The sequence below is a fragment of the Prenolepis imparis genome, unplaced genomic scaffold (genome assembly GCF_030444845.1).
Source record: "Prenolepis imparis isolate NDT839.2.m4 unplaced genomic scaffold, iyPreImpa1.0 SCAF_3, whole genome shotgun sequence".
Classification (NCBI taxonomy): Eukaryota; Metazoa; Arthropoda; class Insecta; order Hymenoptera; family Formicidae; genus Prenolepis; species Prenolepis imparis.
The window spans coordinates 11969497-11988744 of record NW_028141161.1 but is presented as its reverse complement, the minus strand read 5'-3'; the positions used below and the strand labels follow the sequence as shown (position 1 = coordinate 11988744).

At 34.5% G+C, this 19248-nt stretch overlaps 2 protein-coding genes across 9 annotated transcripts in view; one reads left to right on the top strand and one right to left on the bottom strand.

Annotated features, from left to right (window-relative positions):
- LOC145933916 (dipeptidase 1) overlaps nucleotides 1–16771 on the top strand; it is a 120499-nt gene extending 103728 nt beyond the window's left edge. For 7 of the 8 annotated variants that reach the window (XM_083033968.1, XM_083033966.1, XM_083033971.1 and 4 more), the window contains 6 exons: nucleotides 3970–4039; nucleotides 8609–8785; nucleotides 12043–12127; nucleotides 12616–12691; nucleotides 13676–13814; nucleotides 15705–16771. In XM_083033968.1, coding sequence (XP_082890094.1) covers nucleotides 3970–4039; nucleotides 8609–8785; nucleotides 12043–12127; nucleotides 12616–12691; nucleotides 13676–13814; nucleotides 15705–15794 — 637 coding nt within the window. In that variant the 3' untranslated portion in view covers nucleotides 15795–16771. The remainder of the gene's footprint in view (nucleotides 1–3969; nucleotides 4040–8608; nucleotides 8786–12042; nucleotides 12128–12615; nucleotides 12692–13675; nucleotides 13815–15704) is intronic. The other variant, XR_014424947.1, reaches the window with a different exon arrangement.
- Nucleotides 1–19248, bottom strand: part of LOC145933922 (uncharacterized) — a 179488-nt gene that overhangs the window by 131350 nt on the left and 28890 nt on the right. The window contains exons 5-6 of the mRNA XM_083033980.1: nucleotides 14504–14792; nucleotides 14292–14341 (exon numbers count right to left, since the gene is read on the bottom strand). Coding sequence (XP_082890106.1) covers nucleotides 14292–14337 — 46 coding nt within the window. The 5' untranslated portion in view covers nucleotides 14338–14341; nucleotides 14504–14792. The remainder of the gene's footprint in view (nucleotides 1–14291; nucleotides 14342–14503; nucleotides 14793–19248) is intronic.

Here is a 19248-nt window from a genome sequence, read left to right as displayed (position 1 = left end):
TAGTTTTTTTACTCGGGACTCGTTGTGCTTCGTATCACGATCTACTCTTAGAGGCAAACCAATTCCACGGTTGATCGGCTTAACCTGAAATCTGGACGCTCGAAAGTTCTTTTCAGTAATTTCGGCAACACCCCAAAGCCGCCACTTATTTCGTACCGCATCCGGAAAAAAAAGAAATAGCGGAAGAAGAAATTTGTTTCGCAGAGAGAAAGAGAGAGGATTAGTCCTTATCAAATATATCGATTTCTACTTGTCCAGAGAAATCAACTTTCTTAATTTTATTTCATTAATGCATTATGGTAAAGACATTTCTTTGAATTGCTCTAACTTGTTGGAATGTTAGATTTTATCTAACTTTACTCGATCTATTCTATTATTTGTTTATCTCTAATAATTTTGCTTAATTAAACTTCAATAATTTTTATTTGATATATAGTATAAACAACTATAATTATAATAACATTTATGAAAATATTTAAAAATTCGATGCACACATACATAAAAAGAGAGAATATTCGTTTTGTATATTTTTCCAAGTGAAATATCTGTAATTATAGAAGTTTTTTTTGCATTAATATCTTTCTTACATTCAATCTTTATGTATAAAAGCAATGAATCTGGTACAGCCCGTTTATCTTACTTTACATAATATTTCTCTAAAGTCATCATTTATTTGCTAATTTCAATGCATAATGAAAAACTCCATATCTCTTTTCCCAGCGACATATCGACAGGAGATAGTAAAAAAATTTATTCGATTCTCCGCGGTATAATCAGAATTTAAAAATATGCAAGTTGCGCAGTTTATTATTATATACACGCTCGCTTGCATCTCCATGACTGTGAGAGAAACAATGCTGAAATAAAAAGCTCTTCTCCTCTTTTGCCTCAAACATCGATCCTTAACCCGAAGTTTATGCATCCCTTGATGCCGAGTGCCGCATGGAGTTGTAAATAAAGTTCCCGCTTTTATGCATCCGTTCGATCCTGAATCACGTGACCCGCGACGAGTTGCGTTTTTACGAAAAATCCAACGTACGTTATTTGTGAGTTGCACGAGCCACAAAATAGAACTACACACGTGCACAAAACAACGACATTTTCGACTCCCGTATGACTTTATTTGTTTAATTAGAGTACAAAGTCGCGGCTACTTTACAAATTTTCCTCGTCAAAAGAAAGATAATTTTATTCGCGACCATTTAAAGCGATTTCGTCCGAGTTCTCTACTTTTTCAAAAAGCTTTCCATTATCCTACCGACGTAATAGTACTCATAACTCGAAAACCCGAAGGTAACTGAATGTTTGAAACATTCTCGTTGCTTTTTCTTCACGAAACGATCATTATGCTGTGGCATCGATATTATCGAGATAATGCAAACGAATCCTGAATTGAAAAATGTATTTCTCGCGGCATACAATCGCAATTCTTTTTTTATTTCTTGCAACTACCGTATTGTATTTCTTATATATCAGTCGAACTTTGGAGAATACCAACCGCATTCATCCCTTGCTCAGTGAAAATCCATCACTGTACCTTTTACGAGCGAAGGGACTCATGCTCGAACCGTAATAATCTCACTCTCTGTGGCCTGCCACGCGAAATAGGATTTACACCTCGAGGAGCGGCGCTGGATGCTTCGCTCGCTGGCTCTCGGGATGTAAATTACGACAGTGACCGCCAATGTCACTAACTCTAACGCCGCTTTAAGGTCGCAGTATTATACGACAATGGGCACCGACCTGGTTCGCCGTGCACTTTCCGATCTTCGGCTGCTTTATGTCTCCCTCGACACTACGATGCTTACCGCAATAAATAAGAATCGGAGTCATGTCGGATTCTCACGTGCAAATCTCTCTTCGGATATAGTACAATACATATTTTTCTCTTCTGACTCCCTAATTTACGCCAATGTCTTACGAGGCAGAAGGTAATCTATTTTCGACATGAGATCAAGTTTTCTCAATAGATATTAATTCTCAATAGTTATTAGAATAATATTGAAGAGAGAAGAGATTAAATACATGAATATTCATTATTCGAATTGTGTTAATAATGTGAATAAAAAATATTTGTAATAATGTATTGTATATTATAAAGTTCGATAGCGAGCAAAAATTGGAAAATTGAAAGTCGTAAAATATTAAAAATTGAGAAAGTTAATTTCTTCCCCACCTCTCTCTCTATTTCTTTCTCATATTGAATTAGATATTATAATATATCTTAATTTATTATAATTTAAATTTATTTTATTATAATTTATTGTAGTAATATATATAGATATTAAAATTAGATTTTGTTAAAATTTCAAAGATCATAATTTATGTGATTTAGGAATTAAACAAATGGAAGTAACTTTCTTTTAAGAAAATTTACGCATTTCTATACAAGAGATTCAAATAAATACATATGACAGTAGTTGCTCGAACAACAAAGTGACTTGGAGTATCCAGAAAAGTGTATGCCTATGAAAGTGTAGACTATAACATATAGAGGACCTGAAGAAAACTCGTCATAAAAATGCGGTTTCATCTCTGCGGCCTGAGATTTCCGGCACCCACATGGGGAAAAGCGTGCTTTTATTGGGACAATATCCGAATTGCTTTCCGACGTGTACTCGTGGTTTAATGTCAGACTCTGATCCTATTCTCTCTCACCTCTTATCGTCTCTCTTCTGTTTCGATCGCGTGCTCTCCCTCCCTCCCTCCCTCTCTCTTTTCTCTCTAGGAATGCGAGATTGTCGACAATGTCGACCCGATTGAATTTTCTAGATGATAACGCCAAATCTCTAATGTTTCGTCATCTCGTCTGGAAGCGAGTGCAGAATTCTCGATATCGTTTGTATTTTCATATCACTTGTTTTCTAATCTTTACATTTCTATTCTATAGATATTTCGTATGTCTTCCGCTATTCATAGGAAAAAATAAGGCACAATCAAACTGTGATCGAAAAATATCTTAATAGCTTCTTTGATGAACTTAAAAACATATTTTATTTAGCAAAGATTAAAATGACGTTTAACAATGAAAATTAAGTGTCAAGAATGTAAATAGATAACGAAATATTATCTTAATTAATTTCAGGCAATAGTTATTTTCATAGAAATTTATTGTAAATTGATGATTACTAAGATATTTATAGAGAAAATTAAAGAACTGTCATAAATAATAATTTCTTACGAAATTCGTTAAGAAGAAACATCAAAATTATATTCAACAATAAAAAATCTACTATTAATATAGCTTTAAAATTTCATACGTTGCTTATTCATCATTACACATTCGCAATTCCGAGATACAATTTTTGAAGCTACCTTGAAATTGTCTACTAGCAATTAATTTATATTTAACAAACAGTAAGAGCTAATTACGATAAATGGGCAAATGGAAACACGCGTTATTTCCGAAAAGTTACATGCAACTCGGATGTGCTTCGAAAGAGAAGCTTTTGTTTTAATATGATCCTAGAACATAACGTATAATGTATATGATAACAAAATACGCGAACTCGAAAGCAGAGTTTGTGTAGGTTTGACCTAAATCACTTGACCCAAGACCACTCGCGCCTATTCGAGTATCTAGCTCAAGCTATATCTAAATCATTATTGAACTAAGAATATAAAAATCTAATTTAGAATCTCGATATTTTTGAAGATGGATATCGCTTGTGATGATCGAATTCTTTTCAATTAGTGTTATATTTTTTTTAATTAGTGATATACTTCAATGATTAAATAATTTACATCACTGGCAATTTCTTTATTTCATGTTAGAAATTAATTCTCATAAATTTTTGCATAATAAATATGTTTGCACAAGACGACATGACTGATACGTTAGAAAATATTATTCCTTCTACACGTAAAAGCTCGTCCGAAGTTCATCTAAAAGAAAGAAACAAAGCTAGCGCGAGCAACCGCTGGATTTTCGCAAGCAAACCGACGTTCTAACAGACATTTTCTTGGCAGGGCAGTCTGTTCTGTTGGCGAGACGAACAACACTCAGGACTCCACACCGGGCCTCAGCGAATTTGGAAAAGTGAGTCAACATTTACATTATGTACTCGGAGCTCCGTTGCGGATTCACCTTTTTCGGCGAACAGAGAAATATCATGTCCGCAAAAAAATGCCCACGTGTACATACATGCTTCCGAAACAGCTTCCGTTTTACGACCGCAGGCGGGGTTTTACGCGACACATCCTGCAGAAAAATAATACTGCAGACTTCCGGCCAAGACGCGCGCCCCAGTATTATTTCGCGAAACGACCGGGCGACAATTTGGTTTATAATATATAATACGAGTATTACATTATAAGTTTACAATTTCTTTTTGCGAAGTGTGTACGAGGTTTCCTCGGGAAAATAATAATGTAATATCAGCGCTCGAGATATCAGAAAGAGATAAGCGGTTGGTCGAAATTTTTAAACTGGTTCCATAGGACAGTTGTATATTAAATAATAATTCTCATTAATGTAATACACAATAATACTCTATTATATTAAATTAATGCTCAAGATTATTTGAAGAACGATCTTTCTGATGTACTCACGCGCAAGATGCTCCAAGTAATTTCATATTCTAAAGTCGAGAGAAAAGTTTACAAAATATCAAATGTACTGTAATTATTATTATGTATAATACATCGTTAAGAAATACTCGTTAAAACGTTTACTACATCTCTAGTTTATACGTTAAAATTTTCCAACGCGACATTCTGCTCCGGAATATTTAAATAAACGAGACATTACGAGACGCGCGCATTACATCGGGGACGATTTCGATTCTTGTGGCAGGATTTAGACTGCGATTTCACCGTCTCGATGGCTCGAATTATTTTTCCACTACATAACCGAGAAAAGTGATCGTCAACAAACACGCGACCGATTGCGACCTACATTCCGTTTATCACTCTCATCGCTCCGCCGCGTTCATAAAATTATATCTCGACCCACTTTAACGGGTGGAATTCGTCGAGGGATTTCGAGCGTTAACGCACAGGTTCGACAATTACGTCAAGTCGAATTTCTGCCGTGCGCGCCTTCTGACATTATGCGAAGATCCCGAGATCCCGTCTGCAAAATCGAAAGAAACGAATCTCCTCTTTCCGCATCGATTAAATTTTTTACCGAAATTCGTACTCTCTTGCGGCAATAGCGCAGTTTCTGATTTAAAAAGCGGAAAAAACGAAGAGCTTAATGGCAGGAACAGATACGACGAAGAAGGAAAAGGAAAACGGACGAGGGAAGCGCGTGAGAACGTAAATCAAACGGTCCACCTCCGTTATCTCGCACCCCTTGCAACGGCTCGCATTAATAAATGACAAGTTTTCCAGAGAAAAATTCGATGCGCGTCGCTAAATGCTCTATAGTTTGTCACTGATGTTCGTTCTCGTGAAATGCTAAATAGATATTCCGAACCATCTGAAATTTTTCAACAATTAAATCTTTTGAATAATTCGCTGTCACCGTAATGTCTTTCCAAATATTATATCTTTAGGTTTTCTCATAATTTCTCATTTTTATATATTTATAGATTTAGCTGTGATAAAACTATTTTCTTTATATTTAGTATACCTTATTTTAGTGCATTTTAAATAATGTATTACTTATTTTTTTGCTGCGATCAAAAACAGAGAACAGAATTAACGTTTAGATATTGTCAAAACCATTCCTCTGTATCGTTCCAGCACATGTTCAATTAACTATTAACTATTAAGAAGAGAGTCGCGAACCATATATATCGCCAATAAATTATTCTACAAAAAGAATTTTCCATTCGTGAAACAATATCAATCTTGTCATTATGTTATTTGCTGCACAAACGAAAAATGTGGCATGTCTCGATTATTGCAACACACTGCTGGCTATATCGAAACACCGACGATACAAAATTGTTATTGCTGGTAGCGTATTACCAGCGAAATATTTTTACGGTTTCACCACGAAATTGCAATAATCTACGAGAAGTAATATCGTCTCTCTCGTCTATGATATCGAAATATTTTTATCAGGTATAATGACTTATTTTGTACGCGTCAATTTAGTTTTCAACAAAGATTGACCATTTTAAGAAAGATCTTTTTATTCTCGCGTGTTTATATTTTCTGGGTCTCAAGATACAAATAAAAGGGAAAAAACAAATTTGTGCAATCACGTACAATAATAGCAAATAAAAAAGAAAATTGAAGCGCGTAATGTTAATAATTAATTGAATAGAATTGTAAACGATTTTGATATAATAATATAATTTTCTAAGTCACAAATTGCAAATATACCGAAAGCATCTACTTATACTCGCAATGCTGAGCGAAGCAGTACATTTCGTATGCATTTCAAAGAAGAAACATCGCGACTCCATGGTTCGGAAAGATAAATAGAATTATTTGAAAATTGTTCGTCCTCGTATCCCCTCGCGTGTATACATATTCCGGTAATGTTCGTTATATCGTTCATTGTAAATACCGACATTGTACACTTCCTGCAACCGACGGCATGCAAGTTCGTGCGACGAAGCGAGTTCGTGCGCAAGCATTTGTGCACAAGCGTGTGCGCAATTCGACATTTTTGACCTTTTATCCTCTTGTTCCTTCGGCCTGTTATTTCTATCAAACGAGAGACCCATATTTTCCGGCAACGGCTTCACCAGGTGCGCGAATACGCGCGCGTGTATGACACGAGCGCGGCCGTGTCACGCACGCATGCACACCCACATTTCGATTCACCGTTAACGCGTCGCGGTGATATATCGTGGAATTATGGCGATAGCTCGCGGCGTAGTATTTGTCACGGTTTCAACGTGGGCTTGATTTTATTGCGGCTTTTGGATGTGACGATTAGTTTCGTCTAGCCTCGTTGCGTTCGATACCCAGCAACAGGCATCGAATTACCTGCGAAAACTCGCCATTCGCCCGTTATACGATACAGACCAAATACTGTGAAATTTGCTTTCTCTTTTTCGATTTTCCCAAGAATTTTGGCACATGATATCGAATGCGATATTAATGACTGCAATATATTACGTGATACTATTAATTTAAAAAATCCCACAGTTTTAAGTCATTCATAGAAAGATTAGCATATATTATTTAAATGACATTTTTTTTAGTTAGATGCTAAATTTTAGAAATAATTTTGTACGACAAAATTTCACAGCTATTTAGGCGTTGATTTTAATCGTTGACGACCCTTATTATTTGCATGTTTTCGCTTCGCATTTTGCACATATACGCGTGATGTTTCTTGCTTGTCACTTGTTAATGCTGCTGATAAGAAATAGTCCCTTGTATCGCGTAATCATCCGTCTCGCTAAAACGACGCGCGTCAGAAGCTGTTTCTCCGCAAAAACAATACGCGTCGTTTCTGCCATCGACGCACGAGACTCGCATCGTTCGGATGAAATCGTGCGCGCCGAGAAAAGCCACCCTCACCCTTAAAGCCGGAAAAACGGGACCATTGTGATTCGTTCTTCCACCCACCTTCCTCCATTTCCTTTTCCGTTCGCGTCGACAGGGCTGTCTTTATCGAAATTTGCCCGCTATTTCTGTATAAATATCATGTAGAACATACAAACGCATCGTGGTCTTTATAGAGTACGTAATTAAACATTAAATAATAATCTTTAAATATCAGCAAAATATTTTTTATATCACTCTTTCAACTATTGATATTTTTCACACATTAGTAACTTTATTTTTATAAAATAACAGAAATTTATTTCCAACTAAATTTCTAATTAAAAATAATATAAAAAAGCTATGGAAGAAAAACTATCAATTGTTCTATATTTGTTTACCAATTGGTTATTTTTCACAATTCTACACAGGTCTGATTAATAATTTGTTATTTGTGAAAGTAAAATAGATCAAATTTCAAAGAAAATCGATCGAGATTAATGTACCGATTTATATCTCGATTTGAAACTCGCAACGTTTCAAAATTAAATTTACTCCGCTCTTAAGATAAGTGATTCAAATGAAGATTTACGTGTTTATCAAAGCAGAAGGCCACAAATATACTAAGCTCGAACCTGCACATTACCACCAATACGTCGAAGCTTTTTCTCGCTATCGCACTGTGAAATGGACGGTTGCTTGCGTTCTCGACTAATGTTCGCTGACTGAAACGCCGACGTTCCCTTCGTTTCCCTTACTACTTTCCCCTCGCCCTTCCCAGTCCATCCTTTTCACGTGTTTTTGCGCCATAATAAAGGCACCTAATCTCAAACCCAGCATCCAATATTCCAGTTCAATCACCTCGAACTTAGGAACCTTTACGACATTTAGATTGTTTCAATATTTTGCTTTTCTCATTGAATATTTTTCCTATCGATTTATTACGTAGAAAACGATATTTAAAAGACAATGACGAATGAAAAGTCGGCTAAAATCGAAAAAAGCTGTGTACCGCATCTTTTCTACCTACCTATCTATACTATTTACCTAAATTTGATTTTATCTTTTCCAGAAAAGTCATGCATCTATTTAACATAAGTTAAATATTATTCAATTCACACAGGATTGTTCTATCTCTTTTTTAACATGATTAATATAAATTTAAATAATTGCACAGATAAAAAAAAGGAATTTAACGCGCTTCATTATTCTCCAGGCAGTTGTCAGAGAATTGAACAGGCTGGGCATGTTGGTCGATCTCTCGCATGTCTCGACAAGAACGATGAGAGCGGCCTTGCAGACTACGAGGGCGCCGGTGATCTTCTCGCACAGCGCTGCCAGGGCGCTATGCAATTCTACTAGAAACGTGCCGGACGACGTGCTCAGAAATCTGGTGAGTTTTCCACGTCATAGACAAGAATATGGAAATGCAATCAAACACGCAAAAAAAAAAATAAATAAATAAATAAAAAAACGAATCAATCTGCTCATTCTGTTGCTGCTGATATAACATATTTTTCGAAGCGCGAGCTATAAACGAAACGCGCTGTCGCGAAAAAATGTTACGTCGACTACAATATGTGCGCGGACAGATTTATTTATTTATTTATTTATTCGGATCTTTTTCGATACCGTGTGCGCGTCGATCAGTTAGAAAACACTGCAGAATACAAGCGTATAGAAAAAAATGAATGAATATCCCTTTGCTACAAACGGTACAAGCGACGGGTAGGAAAAAATCAAGGCGCGTTCTCGAGAATGTAAAATTGTTAGCAACCTTTGTTCGACGAACAACGAAATTATTTGATTTCGGACCAACATATTTGCATACGTGCCACGGCCTAACCAGATCGATGAAGTTAACGAAATTTAATATTGATGCGCGAAACCTCTGCCTGTACCAATACATGTAATATTTAAGAAAACAAATCCAAAATCGGAAGCTGCACGTAAATTCAATTATCGATCTTATGACAACACGAAATACCCTCATCAAGAATTTATTTATAAAGATATTATATTGCAACTTATATAAATATGACAAAGTTGTATAATTAGAGAGAAATGTGATATTAAAATAATGTTATAATATGAAAAATATAGACAGTAAAACATGATATAGCTACGATACGATATAAATATTTGCAAATTTATGGGAAGAAATAAAACATATATGTACAATGATGCGGTACAAAAATAAATAACTACCGGCAACCAATTTTTTTTATCGTAACCGTTTGAACGTATGTAAAGGGAAATAAAAACGATGTGAAAGCAAAACGCTTTACGTTAAAGATGTACGTTCTGTACTGGTGATTAAACGCAAGTTTTATCGACAGATCTGATATCTCTGGAAGCGAGATGCGTCAAAATTAAATTCGTAGAGTGCAAACGAAGTGAAGCCAACCGTGTGCGAATCGAATGCGATAGGAGAATAGTTTGTAATCCACAAAGTTGTAAAGCGTACGCGAGGTAATATGTGTATGGCGATACGTATATGTGTGTATGTGTGTATATTGTGTGTATGTATATACATGTGAAAGCATACAAGAACGCAGGATCTATATTAACAAACACGAAGTATCGGATGTTCAAATTGTTCAAGTTCGAGTAATGAGATAATCGCAAACTATTCGATGGAACCGATGGAACGAGGTTCGGAGGAGATATGTCAAAATAATTTCGAGCAGCGGTAACCCCGGAAACAACGCGCCAAAATAGCGCGAGTGTGTTAGAAGTTTGAAGCTTAATCCACGTTATTATCGGTAATTCTGCGCACACCTACTACTAACGATTGGCGTTAATCCAATTGGCGCTAATCTCATTCTCTCTGTTTCCCTCTGTCCCTCTCTCTCACTTTCTCTCTCTCTCTCTCTCTCTCTCTCTCTCTCTTTCTCTCTCGATCGCGGCACTGAAATTTTTCCTCGGTCATTAAATTCGCGGGAAGCATAAACGCGGTATAATAATTGACGTCTCATTAATCGTATAACAGTTGGCTAAGCGAGGACTTAAATGACGCTTCATTAAAATTTCATCTCATTCTCGTGGCGCGTGCCTGTCGATTAACGATTGACGAACCAACGATTAAGCTGAAGGAATTCTAAGTTAGCGAAATTAAATTCAACTTAATACCGATTAGTTCAACACATCGACTTTATCGCAAGAGGTGTACAATGTAAATTTTTATTTTTCATAATACCTTCTAGAGAAAAAAAATAATAGACTCCAATATAATTGTATAAAAAATTAATGAAGATATAATTTTATAAAAATTTCACTACTATCTTCTTCAGAAACAAATTATATAAATATAAAGATATATTATAAATTACGAAAACAACGAGATTGATGAGAAAAATGAAATGACGTATAAACACATTCACATTTTATAATTTGCAATCTACTTAGAGTCTTCCTTTCCTCCCTTCATTTATTAAGTGTTTAAATGAGTATGTATTAGATTTGATAATAATAAACTTAGCTATCTTTAATCATATTTAATTTTATAAACGTAAAAAAAGTAATTTAGACAAACTGTTGTGGATTAATACCTCATTTTTCAAACTTATTTCGCGAATGCTCGTTATCTTTTTGAGACACATTTTCAATTTAAAATAATACACATAAAGGATTGTTAGACACCTACAAGAAAAAAGATGGCTAATTAATTAACCGACGTTTTCCTCAGCTTCTTGAGAAGTCAGTCTAACATCTCCGCACGAACTTCATCCTCTTCCACGGACGATCAATATTCCCTTAATTATACCCGCAGAACGAGAGGATGAGTAACAACGATCTAAGCCGGATGGCTTGCCCGGTAACGTGTTATTAACCGTGCCGTCCTGCTGCCCTAATTAACACTGCCCACGTAGTTTAAACGAAGTTTAGGTATCAAATAGACAATTGCGCACTGTGTCCCTTGAAATAGTTTTCCTGATAGCTTCCATCGAGCTGATATAAAAAAATAACAATCGCCAATAAAAAAAAATTTATATTCTCCGATTTATATCTATTGCCTACTTTCGATAATGTTTATCGTAACCATCACACTAATTTACTATTAATTTTCTGGAACGTCAATTTGATGATGCAGTGATATATCGTCTGTGCATATCTTTAAATACCTTTTTTATTTAATGCTATAAAACTTATGGTATGTATAACTATAACAATCTACGTAACATCTGAAATTTTAATTGCTGACTTTAGACGCATGCTTCATAAATTTAAAAAAAACTACTTACGAAAAAATAAGGATATAGTAAATTCAGGTCTATTGCCTGATTATTTTAATACAATGTTATCTCGTAAAAGTCTTAAAAATTTATATCTTATTATTGATCTCTTCAATTCTGCGCGTTTTTTGATAAATAATAAAAAAATTGATTTTATTCAACAAATAAAGTATTTTATTTTTACATGCCGTTCAGATTTTAGATCATAGAATATTTTTGAAACGTGGCTATAGTAAGGTGTCGAATAATCAATAATCTGTCATAAATAAATTCTATATATAGTAGTAGAATAATTTTATAATATATCATAATTTTACTATAAATGCGTGATGCTACAACATATTCTCTATTATGCATTTAAGAATTGAAAGAAATACGATCACAGCACGTATGACATTAATGCATTTGTTCGCAGGCTAAGAACGGCGGGGTGGCAATGGTCCCTTTTTATACCTACTTCATAACGTGCAACAACACCGCTACTATAAAAGATGTTATTGGTATGTACAAACGCTTTATTTGCAAAGTATCGATATTGCATGTGACAGACGCAATTATCATATTCGTCGTATTTTACGTCATGAAAGTATTGTAAACTTTATTTTCAAAATTATTTTCAAGATAAAAATTTATATATTTATATAATCCTCAAACGAGCACACATTTATTTCAATTTTATAAAAATCCTTTAATGCATCTTATTGCATATATTTTTTTACAGAGAATACTTGCTTCCATTTTAACGCTTGCAAATATTTGAAAAATTCGTTGTCATGATAATAAAAAGATATTTTATTTTACGCGTGCATGCGTGACAATCTCATAAGCGCGTTACTTCATAACTACGCATTATTCCCCAGTCACATTTTATTCCCTCGGGTAAACGCGCGCATATGCATTTATATTAAAATATAATAAAATATTTTGTGTGGCGCGCGCTTTACGCGCCACCATGACGGGGAATGATTAAGGTTCTGCACTGTTTCAGCACACATCAATCATATTCGAAAGGTAGCGGGGATCGATCACGTCGGGATCGGAGCAGGTTTCGACGGGATAAATTTGTAATTATTCTTTCGCGCTATATTTCTACACACACGAGGCACAGAGATATTCAGAGACGGGGCCCGTTGCCATATAACTCATTCGGTTCAATAATATTTATGATTAATCTCGTTGAAAGATACGAATCGCGCAATAAATCTGCGCAGCCCCACGTAAATATGTATTTAACCCACAGAGTTTTACTTTTACAACACTCGGGATAATTGCTTCGCTTGTTTTGAAAAGGGTATGAGTCCCAGGAGGTTAATTTTACGAGGGGACACATGAAACAATGACGAAGGAGCTGCTTTTGTTCTATAGCCATGAAACTTTCACAAAGTACTTATGATGATTCTCATAATGTATACTATAAAATATATCGCTGTTAATATAACTTTCCGCGATTCTGTTTTATGGTACCCTTTAAATGTTAAACTGATTTTATTTTAACATTTAATGTGGTTCTTAATACTTTATTATATTAGACACAAAGAAATTTAATTTCTTGTTGCTGCAATATATTTCTTTAAAACCGTCAAAATTCATTATTAAATGAAAACATAGAAACATTTTATGCGAATGCTTCATTATACGAATATGCATTCCACATTAAACTAATTTTATAAGATCAACATTTCTATATTCAAATTTAATTATGCTAATTATAAGTTAAAATAATAAGAAAACTGTATACACAGAATTAATGTAAAGACACGAAAGCTTGTATAATTGATTTGAATTTAAATCAATAAATGACTATTTTTGTATATTACATATATAACACTGAAACAGAATTGAAAGTATTAAAAACCAGCCAGATATATATATTAAAAATAAGTGCATAAATAAACGATTTGTTTGTTAGTTATCATATTCTTCCAAAAATGGAAATCGCAATCAAGTGCAATAATGGTGTCAACTTAACGTCGTTCTCTGAATATCGACTCGATTGAACGAAATCAATTATTTAACCCTCACCCGCAAAATTTTTGTCTCTTTCACAGTACTCCCACGGGCTTAGAAGATGTCTCGAGATATCCACAACTATTCGCCACTTTGCTGGAAGATCCAGCATGGACGGAAGAGGACATTAAGAAACTGGCTGGTCTCAATTTATTGAGAGTATTCGCGAAAGTTGAACAGGTACGTTCGTTTTTAACATGTTTTTAACGTACGGCTCGTTTTTAATTGGATGCAGGCTACAGTTTTTGTTTTTACAATCAACATTTACGACGGTTGTAAATAAAAAGCGATTTAGTTGTGTATGTAAAACTGGCATCTCATTTCGTGAAAACTCATAAACAATTAAGAATTTCTGGCTTCATCTTCCATAGTTTTTAGAACTCATGTAAAATATTTTTTTAATCCTGATAATTACTGATAAGGAAAATGCCGTAGGATAAAGTGAAACGCTGCGTAAAGTTGGCATCTCAGTTTGTCCCACGACATTTTCGTTGTTTTAATGACCAGAACTATTTTTAAACTACTAAGAACTCCAAATCTATTGAAAATAAAGCCAGAACTCTTAATTATTTATGAGTTTTCACGAAATGAGACATCGACTTCATACACTCCCATTATCGCTATAGAAATGTTATCAAATAAAAATTTCGGACTCACCGATACGGAGTATGGTGCAATAGCAGAGTTGTAGTACACAGCACATTGATCTGAAAACAAAATATTCAAATTATGTATATACATGTGTGTATGTATTTTTTTGCTTATATATATATATATATATATATATATATACAGGGTGTTTTAAAAGTCTGGAAACGTTCGAATATTTCATAAACAATGCAATTTAGAAAAAAATGTTTTAATTTTACCTCCAAGTTGCCCCGACGTCGCCCGATGCCTCCCCGGGCCTCCTCCTCCTCTCTTGGTCCTTTGTAGCACTCGCGACACTCGCGAAAACACGAATAATTACGATCGCACTTTACACGGCACTCCCGACACGCAAAACTTTACACGGCACTCCCGACGCGACGCGTGAATCGCACGCGTATTTCGCGTACATTGCACAATAAGAAAACTATAATCGAAAACACGAAGCAACGATTCGTTCAGTACAGGTATTATTGCTGATGAGCTGCGCACGAGTTTGACTGCGAGAACCTGTGAACAAATAAAATACATACATATATTAGAGCAATCTTATATCTCAATATCTGTAGATATAGATATCCAGGTGTCTTTATTTTAGCTTACTTAATTTTTTTTTGCTTTTAGAAGGCAGAACTCTTTTTAGAGCTCATACACTCTTTTTAGAATTATAAATTTTTTTAATTGTGATAATTACTAATAAGGAAAATATTGTAGGACAAAGTGAGACGCTGCGTGAAGTTGGCGTTTTATTTGTTTAAATTGTCAAGAACTCTATAACTATTGAAAATAAAGCCAGAACTCTTAATTATTTATGAGTTTCCACGAAATCAGACGCCAGCTTCACACATACATTTTAGTTACTTTCTCCAACAAAACACGTAATCCTGTATGACGATGAGTTCCAGCGACACAGTCCATAATTCGGGATACTATTTGAGATTAATCGCGCGCGCGTTAAATTTATCGGACAATTTGTTAAAGTTTTAGCATTCTTCGTTACACACGCCTGTCAAACTAATTGAGCGCATTATGACTTGGTATATTGCTCTTATTTTAGCAAATTTATTCGTTAGAATTGTTTTTATATTCAAAATAAAAGAGATAAGTTTATATACGAGAAAAAATAAAAACAACAAAAATTAACTTTTAAGGCAAATTAAATATAGCCAGATAAAAAATTTTTTTAAATTAATGGAAAATAAAAGAATTATAATTATAAGTTAAATAATGTGTTTTAGTATTCTTTTAAGTATTATTTTAACTGCTATTGCAAATAAAAATCAGCAAGTGTTATAATATTTTTGCCAAAGTTTGATTTCTTGAATCTTTAAAAAAATTCAAAAATACAATATTGTAGATCGATTCCTCTATCGTTCCCTTATCTTACTACAGTATGCAATCATTATCATTTTCGAAAAACAGGTTCGTGACGAGTGGCACAGAGCGGCGGTATTACCCGTGGAGAAGATCAGTCCACCAGACAATTCGGCCTGCGTCTATGGTGCATCCTGATCCTCTTTAAGGACGTTCGTGCCGGGATTTCTCGATTTTGCGCGATCGCCGAGGATCCTACGGGTGCCGTGGCATTACTGGAGTCTTTAAGGACGCGTGCCCTGAATCGTCAAAGGAAGATTCTATGGAGAAGAGCTTCATGGATATCTCCAACGGAAACGACTAATCTACACCGAAAGAACTGCCGACTACTTCTACTTCAGGGATTCCATCGCGCCTTGACGAAACACGAAGATTCAGCGCGGAAACGCGACCGGTCCTTCGAAATTAATGGCGTCGTGGATCCTTCGGAAAATCATTTTTAAAGACGACAAGCTTCGTTTGCCTGAGACATCATTCGGAAAGAAGATGTCAAAATCAACGCCATTCACGATAATAACGTAAATTGCGGTCATCACATTTGAAAAAGAATTATCAGCTTCCTATAAACGCGTCGTTTAATTTTGTGTAATATTGGGCAAGAATTACTAACCTCATAATGTTAAAGAAAGATTAATGACTGTTTTTAACTCAGTACTTCTAGCACGCTTATAAATTATTCGGCATGATTTTGCGATTATTTATCAGACATTTCCGTCCAGATTTTAAACTTGACTTAACAATACGTATTCATATCATTTCACAATTCGCATCACGAGCATTAAAGCACACATGCTTTATATATGCCGTGTACTATATATTTTAATTTGAAATAAATAATAATCAAAAAAACGTGGAAATAAAAGCATGAATCACAATTTCCTAATTTTCGCTTTACAGTGTTTTTGGTGCATTAAGATAAATTCATAAAGACATGCAGCCAGCTTATATTTGTGTTATTATATTAAGGCGGTTAGAAAAATCCTCAAAAAGTTCTTCTTGAAAGAGATAAAGACTAAATTCTCAGCTCACATTTAGTATCAATTATATGGCCCCCTGATTCTCATATCATGCGTTTACAGCATACGCAACACGCGACATTAGATTAATAAAACACCGAATCATTTATAGCGTTGAATATGCAAGAATATGGACAGATTGTACGTGACAATTATACGTGATTAATCGTATAAATTATTGGCGTTAAAACAAAATACATATTTGAATACAGTAAGATTATCATTACAGCTGTTACATTGTTCTTTATATTTGATTTGAGAACGAATGTAAACGACACTGTTTATACATTAAACATAATTAGATAAAAAATTCCTTAGACTTTTTTTAATTTGCAACATTGAACATCTTAATGAATAAATATTAAATAAAAATTCTTCTATATAAAGTTCGCTCAAAATTAAATAGATGTAGAATAAAAAATTTCGTTACACCTGTTTGTACTCTTTAAAAATAATATACGAAAAATATTCATATCTAATTGCTTATAATTGAAAAATTAATAATATTAGTTTTTAAGGAGAAAGGACTCCAAGTTTGTCGATGAATTCGCCATCAATGGCACTTGTCAGTACAGTTTTAAAATACCCTATGTATAACGGTTAAATCGGACAAGTGCACTTATAATGTGCAAATATAACAAAATCTGGAAGGAAAAAATTAAAAATATATGACAAATGCCAAGTTTCTAGCTATAAACTAAAAACTCCGGAAATAGTTTTCACGCATCAATAAAAAAAATACAAACCTCGCTTTATAGCAGGCTTCCGTAATTGATAGGAATGCAATAAATCATATTTTTGTGCTAATTTTATATCGGTTCTCTATTTTCACGAAAATTAACTAACTACTATGTAAAAGATAAAAAATTAACATTTCAGATAATACATGCTATTATGGAGGCATTTGACGCTTTCATCTGAATCAAATTGCTATAGAATGTTCGCTATTCTCGAAATTTGTTCGACACGCAGCTTGTATCATTATTTCACGCTATTTGATTACGCTTACGAGTATATACATAACACGCGATTCGATTCGTTGCCGATATTAAACACTGCCAAACCATGCTAATATTGGACTTTACGAAGACTTTGATTTACATCTAATATGACACGTTATTCTCAGTTTCAAAAATATAATGCAAATGTAGGGATATATTTTGTTTTTAATTGCAACAAAAGAATTGTTGACTACAATTTGCAACCAAATATTTTTACATATTCACGGAGACAAATTTATCAAAGCGAAATGGATTGGGTATTATGGAATTTTGCTCGAGTTCCACCGCTGCACTTGCTGCACCGATTGCATGAACCGTCGTTCTGAATCGTCCTACAGCCATAAGTGCTTTGAGAACAAAATCGGTTTTACAAATCTCATGCAACGCGTAACGCGACCTATATTCTTCGCAAGTTGTCGTTACGTAAACTGTTAATTTTGAAAATGGCGTGAACAATTTTCAGAAGAACTTACGAAGATACATTGCACGAATTTGTATTCCAGAATTTAGAACGCGTCAAACTTGGACTCACGCTACTTTCAAAATAGCTAAACGACCAACAACTCCTGGATGCGTTGCAAATAGTTTCGTGACTTTCCTCAGGACTGTGATATTTTTCCGCGGGCCTCGTGAAACATTTCGTGCTTCCACCTAAACAAATCGGGACGCGCCGCTGAAGGGAGAAAATGTACCGTCGAAAAAAATTGTGTATGTACGATTATTACGAGTCGAAGATATAGGTACGTTACGGTCAACGTTCATTAAAGTGATGTAATAATCGGTTTAATTACATATGAAAATGTTTCTTTTAATAGCAAATAGAAAATATTTTATAGAAAATACTTCAGAAATATTTCCAAATTCTAAGGAGGACAAGAAAAAGCGCTAGAATTTTTAATTTTGCGCGCACGTATTCTATTAAATCAATTCTGTTTCTATAATTATACAAAAAATTTAGAACAAAGATATAGCTTAATCGATCGTCATATCACTTTAATAAACGAATTGCAAGACAATGAAGCAAGAAAAGAAGCGTGTGCATTTAGTCGATGCGCCGAAATCTTCAGATTATGACTTTATAATATCGCGTTAAATAATAGCGAAGGATAGATTCGTAGCAAAGACGACGAGAAACATAGCGTAGTCTATCGTGGACCGTACATCTACGAGAAACTTCTCCATACGTAAATACTTTACTGAATATTCTTAACGCGCAAACACACACGCGCGCATACGTTTATGTATTATGTAAAATGATTGTTATGTAAACGATGCCTTCGACGACTCGCGGCGTTATTTTACGGAATTTTCGTCCGCACAAAACTGTCAAAGAACTAGACTGTTGACAAGAAACATGTTTTTGCAACATTAGAAGAGGTTAAAGTGCTTAGTCATTAATTAAAAATATATCGTTGGCTGTACTCTTCCCCGCGCGGTTGCATTTAAATCTCGATTCAGCAAAAAAAAATCCTTTTTCCCTTGATAAAGCTATGAGCATGCATTTATCCCAAGAGAGATCTAGCGAATACATTAAAAATTATTTTAAAAAAAGTTTACAATTTTAATCGATAACTA